The following is a 16,486-nucleotide window of genomic DNA, read 5'->3' as shown; positions in this document are numbered from 1 at the left end:
ACTTCTACTAATTCAAAAATTTAAGTCCTCCTTGTAGGATGGACAGACAAGACTGTTACAATATGCCATAAATAATTGCATCTTTGAATTTGCTAGTTGTTTACACAAATTTTTGAATGTAAGTTGTATTTTGAAAGATTTTACATAGAGAGAAATTTTGCAATATTGATCATAAAAAATGTATTGTTTAATCTAAAAAAAAAAAAAAGCACTTTTTGAAATGTTTTAAGAAATGTTTTACAAGTTTTTTCAAGTTTATAAAGGTATGACCTGATACTTTTTACCCAGGCGTATGAAACAGGATAGTTCATGCTTTAGCACTTCATGAAAAATATTCATGTGTGAAAAGTATGAGGTAGCAGTATCAACTGAAATGAATTTCATTAATACATTGTATATTAGTATGAATTATTGTCAGTTACTGTATTAAAGTGTGTTGACCTAAACAACTTGATATTTTTTAGAGCTCTCATGATATGAATTTAATGTGTTCTGCTTTCAGGATCATTGCTCTCCTACTTAAGGAGACACAAAGCACGACTGTTAAGTAAGACTGCGACATTACTAGATATGTGTTCACAAGTCTGCAATGGAATGGCCTATTTAGAGAAGAGGAAGTTTATTCATCGTGATCTAGCTGCCAGGAACTGCCTGGTAGGACAAAGCACTGTTGTCAAAGTGGCTGATTTTGGACTTGCGAGGTACATTTATACGATAAAGTCTTGTAAATATTGTGTGTCGATGTTCTCTGTCATGTAACATTTTGGAATGTTAAATTAACACATACATGTATTGAGTAGAAAAATACACCATTTTTTTTTCTCATTTTCAGAAGCAAACAGCATCAAATTTTAGAAATTAAAAATTACATAATTTTTCTTTTTCCAAATTGATATCCCTGTCAGTAGTTAGTGATTGTACATGTACTGCTGAAAAATACATCTTTTTTAATGATTAGTAAATTGAACTATAAACAGATGGACAAAGTATAACTTATATGTGCATTTGTCTTTTTAACCCACACATGGTGAATATACATGTAAAAGTTGCTGAATGACAAAGAAAAATGTTTTGTAGATATGTGATAGATGATGAGTACACTAGTTCAACAGGGACTAAATTCCCAGTCAAGTGGGCACCACCAGAAGTACTGAGTTTTACCCGATTCAGTAGCAAGTCTGACGTGTGGGCATATGGTAGGCTTCCCAAAATCTTCCCATCTGTCATGGCACTTGTTAATGTGCAGATAGTAGGATTTTGTAAATGGTTCATCCTTGTACCATTCATAGTTGAAAATAGGATACTGTAATAATATTGAATGGTACCATATAATATTACCTTGAGAGATAATCTTTTTTTTCTGTTTCAGGTATCCTAATGTGGGAAATATTTACAGGTGGAGTCATGCCTTATGACAAAATGAAGAATGTAGAAGTCGTGGATTATGTTTGTCATTCTAGACAACGTCTGGAAAAGCCATCAAGTTGTCCTGAGAAGATATACAAAGTTATGCTTCAGTGCTGGCTTCATGTATGTATTACCTGTGTTTTTTAAATCACCAGTCTGAGAGGCTATTAAGTTATAGTATCGCTATCCGTTTTCATCCATCATGCATTCCTCATATACTTTCCTCCTTTTTTTATTGCTCTAGAATAGGGACAATTTTAGTCTAATTTTTCACAAAGCATCTTTATGTGATGGGTATTCCATTTTGTTATGATTAAGAAGCAGGTCCCATTCCAATTGAAGATAATTTTAAAAAATTGTTTAAAAAAATGAATGGACTATTACTAATTTGTGTTCCCATTTAAATACCTGATCACTCATATTTACTGTTTGGCATTTATTGTTTGTTTTGTGAATACTTTGAATTCCTTTTTTCTGTTTTACTTTTCTAGAACCACTGGTTCATTTTCAATAAAACTTGCTTCAAAGCATCTTTGATTGATGAGGATTCTTAAAATTTTCAGTTAAAAATGTTTTATACAAGTATTCTCATGTGAAACAGAATAAGTATATTCAAATCATTGTCCATAATGACAAGGAAGTGGTCACAAGAAGGGTTTAAATTTTCACAATGAATTATACCAAAAATATCTTCTTTCAAGGGAAGTATCCTCCAAAATGTCAAATTAAAATGCAAGCATGCTTATTTTATGCATTTACATGTAGATTCAAAATTGTTTAACTGCGGTCCCAAGGTCATGGATGGCTCTATGGGCTAATGATGGGCAACAGTAGGGAGCAGAGTTTTATATGGTGTTATACAGGGGAAGATATTCAAATATTTGAGTTATATTAATATTCAAGCATCCTTATGGAAGTATAAATTCAGATCCTGTCATATCAGAATCCCCAAGAATGATTAAAAGGCCTCAAGAGGGGGTTTCAGTTTGACTTAGGAATATGATAGGTAAAAATCTCAAGAACAGATGGTCAACAATTACACAATTTAATTTGGAAACATCCCCATGTAATTAAAGTTATTGGCAAGGCAAGTCCACAGTAAGGGGTGAAGTTTTACATCAGAATTGGGGGGAAATACTTCTCAAGAATTGTAGGACTACAAAAATCTTATCTGCAAGCATCTTCATTTAGTGTATGTTAAGATTAACATTAATTATGGGGCTTTGGGGAATAATTGTGTCAATTTTTTCAAAAAGAAAATTAAAAAAAAAATCCTTTTCTTAAGAACAACAAGATTACACTTAGTCATATTGATATACAAGCATCCACATGTAGTGTATATTAGATGTGTTGGACATGCTCCCTATCATAAAGATTTTACCACAACAGGGAGGCAAAGATTTTAAAAGTTTTTTTTTTTGGGGGGGGGAGGGGGTTACAAGGAAATAGATACCCCTATATATGTATATACTTATTCAACACAGCAAGGCTACAATTTAATCTGACCTCAAGCCTCAGTAAACAGTTAATTTAAATTGAAGACATTTCAATTATTTAGGTATTTATATGTGACTAAGGTGAGTGTGATGGCTAATGGGCCTCTTGCTTTTGAATCACTAAGGTTCCATTAAGGTCAGATGACACATTCTTCAGTAAAAGAAAATTTATCCCAAGAATTTTTTATTGAAGTATTGCTACTTTAACAAGTTTCCTCACAAAAAATTAAGGTACCTTACCAGGTATTTGTGCAAGATACCAGAAGGTGTTGTTTACTATATAACCCTATTGGAAATCACTAGCATTGGCAAATCACAAATTTTTTGGTGTCTTTATTTACTTAGACATTTGGGAAACAGTTTAGAAATCAGAAGATAATGATAATTATGATTCATTTGTTGTATTTTATGTCTACGAAGAGATACACAACAGATATTCAAGCAACGTGTTGTCAGGTCTTAAATATATTGTGTATTGGTCAAACCATAGTATGTTACTGAAAAAAGAAACATTTCATGTACTATGATATACATTTTTTAATGTTATCCTTAACAGGAGCCAGACAAAAGACCATCCTTTAGTGACTTGTTGCAACTTTTAGGTGGATTACTGGAGCAAGGTAATTATCCATTCATAAGTACAACGTGATTGCTTGGTGTACTTGAACACTTATGGCATTGCTAACAGTACGCTGCTGATCATGGCACTCGGAGGAACCTCAGTGATCAACTAATCTTCTGCCAAAGCTACGTTAAACTCTATTTCTTTTGAATTTGACCAAATGTCACAAACGAGCACTTGCATGAAACCAAACATGGAGAGAGGATGTTACAAATACTTGTACATTGTTGGATTTTGCATTTGATTATTATATTGAAAGAAGGATACTTCATATGTATTTAATTTAGGTTCATTTGTTGGTCCTTAGTGTACAAAATTATGATAGATCAAAGTAATATATATAAATGTACATGATACCACCTAGAAAGCTTGACTGAATCTTCATTTTGAATGTCATTAAATAAGCACATAATTTTTTCCCCATTTTTGTATTCTAAAGTATTATTCTTTAATATTAAAAATTCAATTTTGATATTTTTAATCCAATGTCTATTTTTAAAGGGAAAAATGTGAAAATTGGTTTAAATGACATCTTTGTCCAAGTATTCATTTGACTTTTCCATTTCAAGTTCCTTCATACCTTTTGATAATTATTTATTATATTTTATATATTAGTGTTTACACCAGTGATAGATATCTACATGTAAATTTGTAATGTATTTGCATCATTCCTACATTTAAATTGCAATCTGTAGGGAGAAGCATGTTTTAATTCTACACAAACATGATACTGCATGTGTCTGCACATTTGCAAAGATGTTTTGTTCATAAATGCTTTACAATACTGACGAGTGCTTCCAAATTCTGTGTGCTAATGTGATATTAAATGATTACTATTTCCAATAAAACATATATATACTGATTATGAATGCAATCCAAGTTTTACTGATCTCGGTCCTGCTAAATTCAGATTTATACCATAGGAAGCTTGATCTTTTGAGTGTCTTGCATATAGATCAAATATTTTGTGCATATTACTATAATTACCTCTATTTTTCATTCATCTACTATTTTGATATCTTGCAAGTTCATTTTAAAATGCTTTCTATACAAGATGAAAATGATTACATTATATATGGAGTTTAAATTGACAAACTAATTCAGACACAGCTTAACTGAGATTTTAGATAAACCATATAGTATACTTTTACCTATGAATGTGGATCAACTTAATTGTCTCTGTATTTCAGAAAGAATTAATTTTGAAAGTCTTTCTATATATTTACAATGTACATAGTAGAAGGAACTTCATATGTACCCAACAGAATTGTATTTATTTTATTAATATATTTGAAATGAATTATGGACCATCTTTTTATATGTACATGTATCTCTATAAGGGGTAGTTTTATTGAATACTTATGGAACCAAAAATTGTCTGTGATGTTCTTGAAAAAGATTTGTCAATGTTTACATAATACAAATTTTTTTTTAAAAGCAGAAAACTTTTTGACAGGCCAAGCAAATGCTTTTCTAGTGCCATGTGTGCTTTTATCATGCAAATCATAATTTATATAAATTAATCATAACTTGGTTTCATTCATCATTGATGAGGGTGTTTTTTATTATTTCAGATTGATTGTCAGTATAATTGATCTGCATCTAGAATGTAAGAGCGATTTCAGACATTTAGTTTAAAAAAGTATACATTAAGCATTTTTACAGAACTCTCAAGTTTTTACTGTAAATATCATCATGTATATTTGTATTGAGCTCTGAAGTAGAAACCATTTTAATACCTGATGTATCAGACTTTTTGATACACGTTTTTTCATGTATGAATGGCATGCATTCTCCTTTGAAGGGAATCATAAGACTGTTATTACAACCTCTAGGTTTTTATCACTATATTTTTTGAAGAAAAGAAAATACATGTTTAGATACTCATCTGATCTGACAATCTTTGCAGAGGCCATATAAGCACAACATTCATTAAAATTTAATTTACTACATTTATTACAAAAATGACAAGCATTTGGTCTTATTTACACAGAACAGTATCCAGGGACACTGTATTTGTTGCCCCAATAACTTTTCTCTTATGGGTACTGCAGATGCATATAACATTACTGATAATATACATATAAAGATATCCACTTTCATTGCAGTATTTTGAGGAATTGGCTTAAAATATCCTGTCCTTAAAGTCAGGGTGTAAAAAGCAGTGAAATGTCAAATATTTATTCATACATGTTGTATCAACACATTGCACATGATACAAGAATAAATTGCTTGTAATGTTAATGAATGAATTCAACTATATTTAAATGTAAAATGTTAAGTTCAATAAAATTTAAGATGCTGTTCAAAAGTTAAAACAAGACTATTTAATAATAATCTTGTAGGTTTTATTATGTACATGTAGATACATGTATCCACATTTTTAAAACTCATTCAGTCAACAAATAAATGAAAGTTCATGCTGCATTTCACTAAATATAACAAAGATTTTAGTTGAGGTAATGACAAAGAACATGATTACATGTACCTGTATTTTGTTAGATATTACAGATGTGTTTGTTTTTTTTTAAATACATGTATTAGCCTTATATTGCTGTGATTCTGAATTATGGAATTTTTCTTTTGTCATTACATTTTCATTAGCCTTAAGATCATTGTTAATACTAAATACAAAATGTACATGTATGAGTTTTTCTTTATAGCAATGCCACATTCTTCCTCTAACAGTTATACTGTTATAATGTTTTATATTTCTTTGTAATACAAGTATAAAACAATTTTAAGTTTTTTCTTTCTTTATTATCATTGTGCTGTCACACTCACTGTTATTCTGAATTACATGTAATGGTATATAAATAAGATAGCACTGATTGGTAACTGTTATCAACTTCAAAACAATACATCAAAACCCAAAAATCTTTGATGAGACTGTAGCTCTTGGGCCCTGCATTCATTGCCCTCTAAGTTAGATCTGTACCATTTCTTCTGAATTTGACACTGACACAAATAAATATCTTGACATTTTAAAACTTGAACATGTATCAAGTTTTATTCAACCCAGACAGCTAAAGACACCATACCAATGCATGAGTTCTCCTGGCCTCTGGCCAATAGAGCTAATAAAAAATCCAGGAATGACAGGAAATCACACGTGGTTATATTGTGTGAGGGAAAAGTAACATCAGGATCACAAATGAAATATCTGCTACATTATTTCCACACAGTTCTATTCATCCTGTAATTCAATATCAAAATCTACATCATAATCAGCTGTTTCTTGAAGCTCCTCTAGATCGATGTTCTGGTCTATGTTGCTTATATATCCATTTCTGTATAGACAGGCAGTTTTGCACATATCATAAAAAATATACATCGATGCATGGTAGGGGCCAGTCTAAAATTTAAAAAAAAACGTTATGACAGAACAGAGTAGCACACAACATTTAAGAGGATTGTGTCTTAGTTGAAATGAATAGACATTGACAACAGTCACCATCCACATTTTTAAATGGGTGATATACAGTTTAGCAACTAATTATATCATTTTAAGTATTTGAGAACATTATTCATAGAGTTTTGGGAATATTATGTTGTTTGTACCCTAATAATCGCAGGGAGAAGTCCTTGCCAGAGTCCTTTAACACCAGAGGCTGCTACTGTATTGATGACGCAGGTTCGCACATTTGAGAAGGGGATCCCCACTCCACCATTATATGGTAGAGTACTGCTTTTTGCCTGAAACAGAATCAAGTACTACTTTGTGCATTAAATTACTTGAAGTCATATAAATCTGTTTCCAAAAATTCAATACTCAGTAGTACTGTCCTTTAAGAACTGAATAACCCATGCAAAGAACTTAATAGGGGGCATACTAGAGCATAAAAACAACTGCATATTTGCGAAAATATTAATTCTGCAAATTTTACATGGCCTGAATGTTGTTGAAATGTAATGGATTAAAGGTTTGTAAAACCTAAAGAGATCACCATTTGTATGGAGTCTGAAACTTTGACAATATATAGTCCTACCATTAAAAACCATATCCCAAAGAACATTTAACTTCTGAGCCATGAAATTTTGACCTTGGACAAATACATGTAATCATAAAAGATCTCTTGGTAACAAGCAACCTTGGTGTCAAATATGACCTGATGCTCTTTATGCAGTTATGTTTTCTCAAATTTTACATGCCACTTTGACCTTCATCTTGTCTAAAAATACGTTTGTTCAGGGATATAACATCCTATCTTAATTTGAACTTTGTTGGGTTCATGTTATACTAGTATTGTATATTCATAAAAAACTCCCAGGTGAAGTATGATCTTAATTTATACAAAATAAGGCTATGATCAAGAATTTTGCACTTCAAATTCTGCGTCCTTGAACTTTTCCAGATGACCATGGTGCAGGGTTCCTACATACCCTTTGGTTGCAGATGGACTTTATGTTCAATATAATCTAAAATGTGTTTGCACTCCAAATTTATGGCCAAGGCAAGAATTTAACACCCTTGAAGATGTCCCCACCTTTTTTCCATAGTATGAAAATTTTCACTGACCCCCCCCCCCTTCCCCACTTTCTGTTTCAGTATAATCTACCTGATCTTTTTTTCTGCTTGTCATTTTTTTCAGTAATCTTTTCTTTATTGCTTGTCAATTCATGGCCGTAAGGAGGGGGGGGGGGTGCCGATATATATATAACTATAGAAAGCATAGCTAATATATGCTTGTGCCCCCTCAATAAAAACGTCTGATGACTTTTTTTTGCTTGTTTGGGAGTTGATAGTGCCCCAAACTGAAAATGTATGGCTGCCCCCCCCCCCCCCCCCCCAAACTGAAATTGCTTCCTACTGGCCTCTCTCCCTTAAAACAACGATGCTACCTGCGTGCCTGCAATTCACACATAAACATTCGTACAAGGCAAAATGTGAATTAGTATCTAGTTTCTACACAAACTCTGTACCTGCATTCTCTTTCGAATGAGATCGAATGGGAAAGTGACAGTGATGACGAGAGAGGAGGCAGCTGAACCCTGTAGGACGAGTTCTATTGGACGGAGCCTACGGTCCCACCAAAGACTGTCTAGTGCTTCATACGTCAAAAAGGTACAGAAAGCGTATAGTATGGTGCCTATAACAACCAAAATCATACATTTATGTAAAACGCATAATTTTTTGGTCACAACACAACATTCATAATCATCTCAATTACTTCTGATCTAAGTTTTTATTTGCCCATTATTTAAAAAAAATTTGGAACCTTTATACGACCCTGTGAAATTTAAGTAAAAAATAAATTGCAATTTAAGTAGTTGGTTTACAGGAAGAGAGCTTGTAGCAGTATACAGGAGAAAGTTTCATGTTTTCCCGTATCTTGGGGTATGTGAATGAAGCAGGGCTTTATGGGTCAATAAATAGCTTCAGGATCAGTGGTTCCTATTATAGATATTGAATTGTGTCAAAAGTTAAAGTATTTATGTTTTTGAACATCATTTTTGTTGATATTATTCTGTATGCGTTGTTATGGTGGCATATTTCTGCCCCTTGTGTGCAAGTTATTTTTCTATCAAATATGTCGACATGCAAGATAAATATGTTGACATGCAAGATAGTTATGTCAACATGCAACATAACTATGTTGACATGCAAGAAAATTGCAATCAAATAAAAATTATAAAAAAAATCTTCAAAAATCTCAAATATCGCCCACATGTGACATCCAACATGCTAGATGCTACTTATTTATGTCAACATGCATTTTATTTATGTTAACATGCGAGATAAATATGTTGATATTCAAGTTATTTATGTCAACATGCAACTTGGTTATGTTGACATGCAAGATAAATATATTGATATGCAACTTATTTATGTCGACATGCAACTTATTTATGTCAACAAGCAACTTATTTATGTCGACATGCAACTTGGCTATGTTTACATGCGAGATAAATATGTTGACATGCAACATATTTATGTCGACATGCAACTTATTTATGTTTACATGCATTTTTCAGATACAGTTCTGCTATGACCTTAACCTTAGACCTTGAAACATAGTTCAAGGTCACTAAACACCCTTTAAAAGAGACCTCGGACGAACAGATGGACGGACGGACACACTAATTACTATAGGTCGCCCGCAGAGAGGGGCCCTAAAAACGTTTAATAATCTACGGTCACGTTTCTGAATCGCCAGGACATTTTATCTAAGGAAATTCAATTCATACTTTGTTGTCCACCTCATATTATAGAAAATAATTTAAACTGCGACATTTGCTTGAATAAATTTTCGATCATTAAAATCAACTTCAATTTTACCGACAAAAAAAAAAAACAGAACCGTGCCTCATTGCACGTGTCTTGGGTAGTAACGAATCTGCACGCTCGCACAAATGTTCAAAATGTGTATCACATAATTTCTTTTGCATTTAAATTTAATCATTTAATTCAAAATTTTATCATTTTGAAAATCGATCATATTTAAAAAAGTATATATCCAAAATGAAATCACAAATCGATCATATTCACTGTAAACTTTTTCGCCATTCCTGGGTCTTCAGACATTTACATCGATTTGTGATTTCATTTTTGGATATTTACTTTTTTAAAATTTTATATATATTCGCTACTCAACAAAACTAAGTTGCATGTCAACATAACTAAGTTGCATGTTGACATAAACAAATTGCATGTTGACATAAGTAAATTGCATGTTGACATAAATAAGTTGCATGTTGACATAAATAAGTAGCATGTTATGTTAATATATCTAAGTTGCATGTTGACATAAATAACTTGCATGTCAACATAAATAAGTAGCATCTATCATATTGGAAGTCACATTTGGGCAATATTGGAGATTTTTTAAAGATTTTTTATAATTCTTATTTGATTGCAATTTTCTTGCATGTCAACATAGTTATGTTGCATGTTGACATAACTATCTTGCATGTCAACATATTTATCTTGCATGTCGACATATTTGACAGAAAAATAACTTGCACACATGGGGCAGAAATATGCCACCATACGTTGTAGTTGTGGCAGAGTGAGTTTGATATTGAAACAAGATGTGTATGTGACACACTGATGCCCCCGTATGGCAGCTTATAGCGAAGGTTAAAGTTTCACAAATGCAAGTCAAACTCCAATGTCAAGGTCAAGAGATAAAAAAAATGTTGTTACCCAAAGAAAAATCTTTTCACAGGGAATATAACTGTGAAATATGAAAGCCGTAGTAAAAAAAATTGAAAAGTTATGGCGAAGGTTAAAGTTTTTTGAAAAGTAAGTCAAATGTTAAGGTCAAAATTAATGGTGCCGAAGGGAAGGTCTTGCCACAAGAAATACACTTGTGAAATACGAAAGCCCTATCACCAACCATTCAAAATTTATGGATAGGATGAACGTTTTTCAAAAGTAGGTCAAACTCCAAGATCAAGGTCATAGGGTCATAATTGTTGGTTTCTAATGAGAGTTCTTGTCACAAGGAATACACCTGTGAAATATGAAAGCCTTATCATCAAAAGTTATATGGATAAGGTTTACGTTTTTCAAAAGTAGATCAATTTCCTAGGTCAAGGTCTAGGTCAAAAAGTGGGTCATACTCCAAGGTCAAGGTAAAAAGCTCAAAATTGTTGATATCCAATGGAAAGTCTTGTCACAAGAAATACACATGTAAAGTATAAAAGCTTAGCACCTACTGTTCAAAAGTTATGGCCAAGGTTTGATAATTTGATAAAATTTTGTTAAAGTGGGTAAAACCCCAAGGTTAAGAGGTCAAATATGTTGGTACCCAAAGAAAGGTCTTGTCTCAAGCAATACACATGTGAAATATGAAAGCCGCAGTTCCAACCAATCAAAAGTTATGGGCAAGGTTAAAGTTTTTGTGGACAAACAGATTAACAGACAAACAGACAGCTAGACGGACGGGGCAGGACAAAAACGATAAGCCCCCGAATCTTCGATTACGGAGGCATACAAATAAATCATAATTATTTATTATCTCAGATTTTATGTAGTTATCATTCATCATTCTCGTCTTTGCACTTTTACCTATTCCACTTTTTATTTTTTTTTGTTTTTGTTTGTATGTTGTTTAACGTCCATCTCGAGAATTTTTCACTAATATGGAGACCCCACCACTTGCCGGTGGAGGGCTGCAAATTTTAAACCTATGCTTGGCACTTAGGGCCATTGAGCAGTGAGGGATCTTTTTCGTGCCAACACCTACTGCGACACGGGACCTCGGTTTACACAGTCTAATGCGAAGTACTGGTCTCCACGTCCCGCAGTGGATTCGAACCCGAGACGTAAGGATCAACTCCTTACTCCTCAACTCTAGAGCAGACGCTTTAACCACACGCGGGCGACTTATTTTTTTTTTAAATACCAATTATTCTGGCTGGCCGACCTGTCGTTTGTTGTATTTTTACTGGCCATTTTTTTATTTTCCATTTCATTTTATTTTCATTTTCTTTTTTTTGGGGGGGGGGGGGGGGCGTGATGGTGCTGGGTGGGGGCACTCTAACACGAGTACCTGTAAAATGCGAAACGAAATAGAAACGAAACGGAACGGAACGAAATGAAACGAAACGAAATCTACCGAAACGAAACGAAATCTTACGAAACGAAATGAAACCTACCGAAACGAAACAAAACGAAACTTACCGAAACGAAACAAAAAACGAAACGAAATCAAAACGAAACCTACCGAAACGAAACGAAAACTACAGAAACAAAAAAAAAACGAAATAAAATCGAGCAAAAATGAAATATATATATATATATATATATATATATATATATATATATATATATATATATATATATATATATATATATATATATATATATATATAAACATTATGATTTAAAATATATTATATAGTGTATATTTTATAAGTAACGAATCTCTTTTGATACACAGTGAAAGATAAAAAAGATTTTGTGCGTTTCTAAACGTGCACATTTGTAAGTATGGATAACACTTTTAAATAGATATTGCTCATTTTAGTGCGAAACAAACACATTAGACTAAGCCTATACATATAACCCAAGTTATCACTTTCGGGTTCTTGTTAATACAATCCATTTGTATGTATAGTTGTATACTCAAAATCAGATTTTAAGACCTGGCGATTCTTGGTCTGCTTTTGTCCAACACCAAACTATATCAGATCACACACTTTTATAAACAGTAATTTAAAAGCGGGGGATAAGCATTTTTTTAAAAAAAAAAATAATAATAATACGGTAAAATTGCAACATCAAATTTAAATTAAATTCAAAGCATACATTAATCGAAATTAAAATTCAATTTTTATCAAATCATTTGAACAAGCCTTGAAACCACCAGAGGAGGGGGGGGGGGGGTCCTTCTCGGAACTACCTCTCAAATAAAAATAAAAAAAGCTGGACCCGACAATAATCAAAAGTATGATAATAATTAGGCTTTGTATAATTGATCACATATGTATAAATAACAGTAATGCATTTTTTTCATTTAACTCAATGTGTACAGTTTTTTTTGTTTTGTTTTGTTTTTTTTTTTAAGTTATGTTTAAAGACATTCGCAATACAACAGTACAGTAACTTTATTTCGATACGTAAATAGAAAAGCTTTTACATGTAGCACATCAATTATGAGAAATTTATTGTATTTCGATGGTTAAAGGCTAAAAATAAAAGTAAGACATAAAAATTAGAGAATACTACGCTTATTTTGAAATGAGTATTTTGAAATTATATAGTATGCTCGTGCATATTTGTAGCTGGCAGTTGATTTACAGTACATATAAGCATGTATAAGTAAATACATCACTAGAGAAGGGAGCATTTATCGGTGTTTAAATATTATATTAACAAGTGCTTGAACTATATAAATCTTATATGAAGTAAAAATAGTCCATATACAGTTACACATTATATATAATGATATACCTTGATTTGAAAAACATTCTGTTTCGTTTCGTTTCGGTAGGTTTCATTTTGAGTTCGTTTCGTTTTGTTTCGTTAGGTTTCGTTTCTATTTCGTTTCGCATTTTACAGGTTCCCGTTTCGTTTCGTTTCGGTAGATTTCGTTTCGTTTCATTTCGTTTCGTTTCTATTTCGTTTCGCACTTTACAGGTACCCCACCTCTCGCGGACATGCATTGCAACGTCTTGGGCTATAATGTCGATTATTTTGTCGTTATCTCCAAATATGATATTTCACAAAAGATGTTTACGAATTATGTGAGTGAAAAAAAAAAACATATCAGTCAGTTTTACCCACTTCCTCCTCTTTTATCTCTCTTTTTTCTCGTAATATACTAAGTAATTTCTCTGATTGAAAGAGAATGAGTGACGTTTTGAAATAAAGTTAACTGAGTCTCGTAAATTATTAATTTCACTGATCCTATTAATCTAAGCGTAAGCAACGCTAGTTGTGAAAGTATGGTTTATTAATTTGATTCTTTTTACAATCAGCCATTATCTTAATAGCATGCTTAATTCCATAAATCGGTACTCCTTAGTAATTACTATTTCTTTAACGGTTTCTAATATACTCTGATAAAGTATCCATATTTAATAAAGTACCTGTCTGAACAAGACTTTGATCAATTCTATAATTGGTAAAAGTTATTTTCACAGGGTCTTGAGACAATCTAGCTGAGCCAAAACGGGTAGATGAAATACTATATTTTTTCCGATTTTGCTCCGATATTGTCTCAAGATCCTTTTACACAACCTTGTTTCTTTATCTTAAATAGTGAGCATTATCTCTTTAAACTTTTTTTTTAAATTTATTTTTATGCCCCCCACAATCGAAGATTCGGGGTCATATAGTTTTTGCCCCGTCTGTCTCTTTGTCCGCAAAAACTTTGATCATAACTTTTGATTGGTTGGAGCTAAGGCTATCATGTTTCACATGTGTATTCCTTGTGTCAAGACCTTTCTTTGGATACCACCATATTTGACTTTGACCTTGGATTTTGACCCAGTTTTGCAAAATTTTACCCAATTTTGACCTTGGTCATAACTTTTGAACAATTGGTGCAATGGCTCTCATACTTTGCATGTGTAGTCCCTGTGAGAAGACCTTCCTTTTGATACAACGCCTTTGACCCTTCAATCTTGACCTAGGAGTTACACGAGAATTACTCAAGTAGGAACGTAATCGCATGTGCAATTGCACGGCACACTTTGGGAACCAAACTGTACGGAATAGACTAAAGGAATGGGAACTGCGTGTAAGGTGACCTAGCCTTTGTATTGTCCGTAAGGCACAGAAAATTTCGGTTTGCCCCCTTCGTAGTCCAGAGGCCTGTTCAACAGCGCTAACGTTCGCGAGCGCTCGCCAAAATTCCTTATCCCTCCAACAGAAATGTTCACGAGCGCTCGCGGACGTTCGCTCTGTTGAACAGGCCTCACACCTCATCACTGTAGAGCATGTATGGGACGAGATTGACAGGAGAGTGAGACAGCTTCCCCAGCTGCAGAATCTAGCAGAACTAGAGAGAGATCTCGTCAACACATGGGATAACCTTACACAAAGATTTCAATTATGTAAACTCTATGATGATCGAATGTCTTACAGTTATTCGTGAGAACTGGGAACATACACTTTACTCATGTTGCGATTTTTAAATTCTATGGTACCTAGATACGTTTCTGCGTTTTGTGATAAAGCGCATCAATAAAATTTGATTGAGAAAAAAAATTGATTTGTTACTTTTTATCCTTTACGATGGTCAATTTTTATTGTCAAAATAATTAAAATATGAAACCATCTAATTCGAAAACTTGCCCCGTGGGAACTTCGAAATTTTAATATATTAGTATATGAGACATTATCGTTTATTTATCATTTCAAATTTTAACTGAAATGTTTTTAAAATAATATTATAAGTTTTGACAGATTTCCTATAAGTAGTTGTCTATATTTCTGGCTTCAATCTCCCTTGCAGAGTTGTCGTTTGTTCTCAGACAAGTGAATGTATGAGCCGATGATTGAGAGTGATTTGAGAATGTACAATGAACTATGAAATTAATTTATAATTCTTTTTGCTATACTGTGTGTTGTGTTGTGACATGCATATTTAGTGTCATTACATTTGTTGGTTTGTGTGTATTCAGATAAATTTAATACTTCATAGCCAAAAAATTAATCTGTTTCGCCAGCGAACGTTTCTTCACCAACCTCGGTCCTGGTAAAAATGTCTCTCAAACAGCTGTTGAACATTTTGCCTGTCCCACTATGCATACTTTTTATACTCTTATAAGTAGAAGAGTTCTTGACAAGGGAAGTAATTATAAACTAGTATTTTCGAACGAGAGAAAAAAGCTTGATTGGGCAAATTATTTTCAAGGCAATCAATCCTAATTACTTTATACATCGAATAATAATACAATATACTAGTATGCCTGTAATGTAAACATTATAAGTTAACATAAGTTAGTTCTCCTTTTTGTATTTTAGATCACAGATGTATAAAATACCAGAAAGTATAGTGACATACCCCATAAGGTAGGCCATAAACCATTATACAGAGTCCGTGGACCTTCTGTTTTAATGATTGTGAAGGCTGCATGCGCGATGCTCTTATACGCTGCTCCTTGTTGAATTACGAGTCTTGTTTTAATCAAATCCAACGGGTAAGTGAAAGTAGTGGCGGTCAATACCGAGAGGGTGGCTGCTGAAACAGATCCCGATATACTCAAACGCCCGAGGTCGTCTGAAATGTACCGACGGAACTTTCTGTAAGACCACACCTGAACAGCAGAATAGGGAAATATTTTAACACATGCTATAAAGTTGCCTCTGAAAAATCCTCTTCCCCCATCTACAGCGTAAATATGTTTAGAAACAGAGAGAAGTCCCATCTTGGAACCTTTTACTTCACAGACGATCTTGAGGACGTCCAGTGGAGAAGTTATAGTGCGACTGAGGACGCCTGCTACCGATCCACATAAAAAGTTTTGGAGGTATGTAATTCTGTGATCGTCAGAAGTCCACATT

At 33.1% G+C, this 16,486-nt stretch overlaps 2 protein-coding genes across 2 annotated transcripts in view; one reads left to right on the top strand and one right to left on the bottom strand.

Annotated features, from left to right (window-relative positions):
* Positions 1–6,264, top strand: part of LOC133197279 (tyrosine-protein kinase Tec-like) — a 23,065-nt gene extending 16,801 nt beyond the window's left edge. The window contains exons 15-18 of the mRNA XM_061333240.1: positions 503–701; positions 1,078–1,196; positions 1,370–1,530; positions 3,460–6,264. Of these exons, the coding sequence (XP_061189224.1) occupies positions 503–701; positions 1,078–1,196; positions 1,370–1,530; positions 3,460–3,552 (572 nt within the window). The 3' untranslated portion in view covers positions 3,553–6,264. The remainder of the gene's footprint in view (positions 1–502; positions 702–1,077; positions 1,197–1,369; positions 1,531–3,459) is intronic.
* Positions 5,951–16,486, bottom strand: LOC133197280 (solute carrier family 25 member 43-like). Its single transcript, XM_061333241.1, has 4 exons — positions 15,987–16,486; positions 8,449–8,615; positions 7,087–7,221; positions 5,951–6,880 (listed from the first exon to the last, which is right to left on the bottom strand). The coding sequence occupies exons 1-4, from the start codon at positions 16,483–16,485 to the stop codon at positions 6,713–6,715; spliced, it is 969 nt and encodes a 322-aa protein (XP_061189225.1). The 5' UTR covers position 16,486; the 3' UTR covers positions 5,951–6,712.

The sequence above is a fragment of the Saccostrea echinata genome, unplaced genomic scaffold (genome assembly GCF_033153115.1).
Source record: "Saccostrea echinata isolate AGI-Se365-2 ecotype Australia unplaced genomic scaffold, CSIRO_AGI_Sech_v1 ptg000030l, whole genome shotgun sequence".
Classification (NCBI taxonomy): domain Eukaryota; kingdom Metazoa; phylum Mollusca; class Bivalvia; order Ostreida; family Ostreidae; genus Saccostrea; species Saccostrea echinata.
The sequence above is the reverse complement of the archived record's forward strand: the minus strand, read 5'-3'. Positions and strand labels throughout refer to the sequence as shown.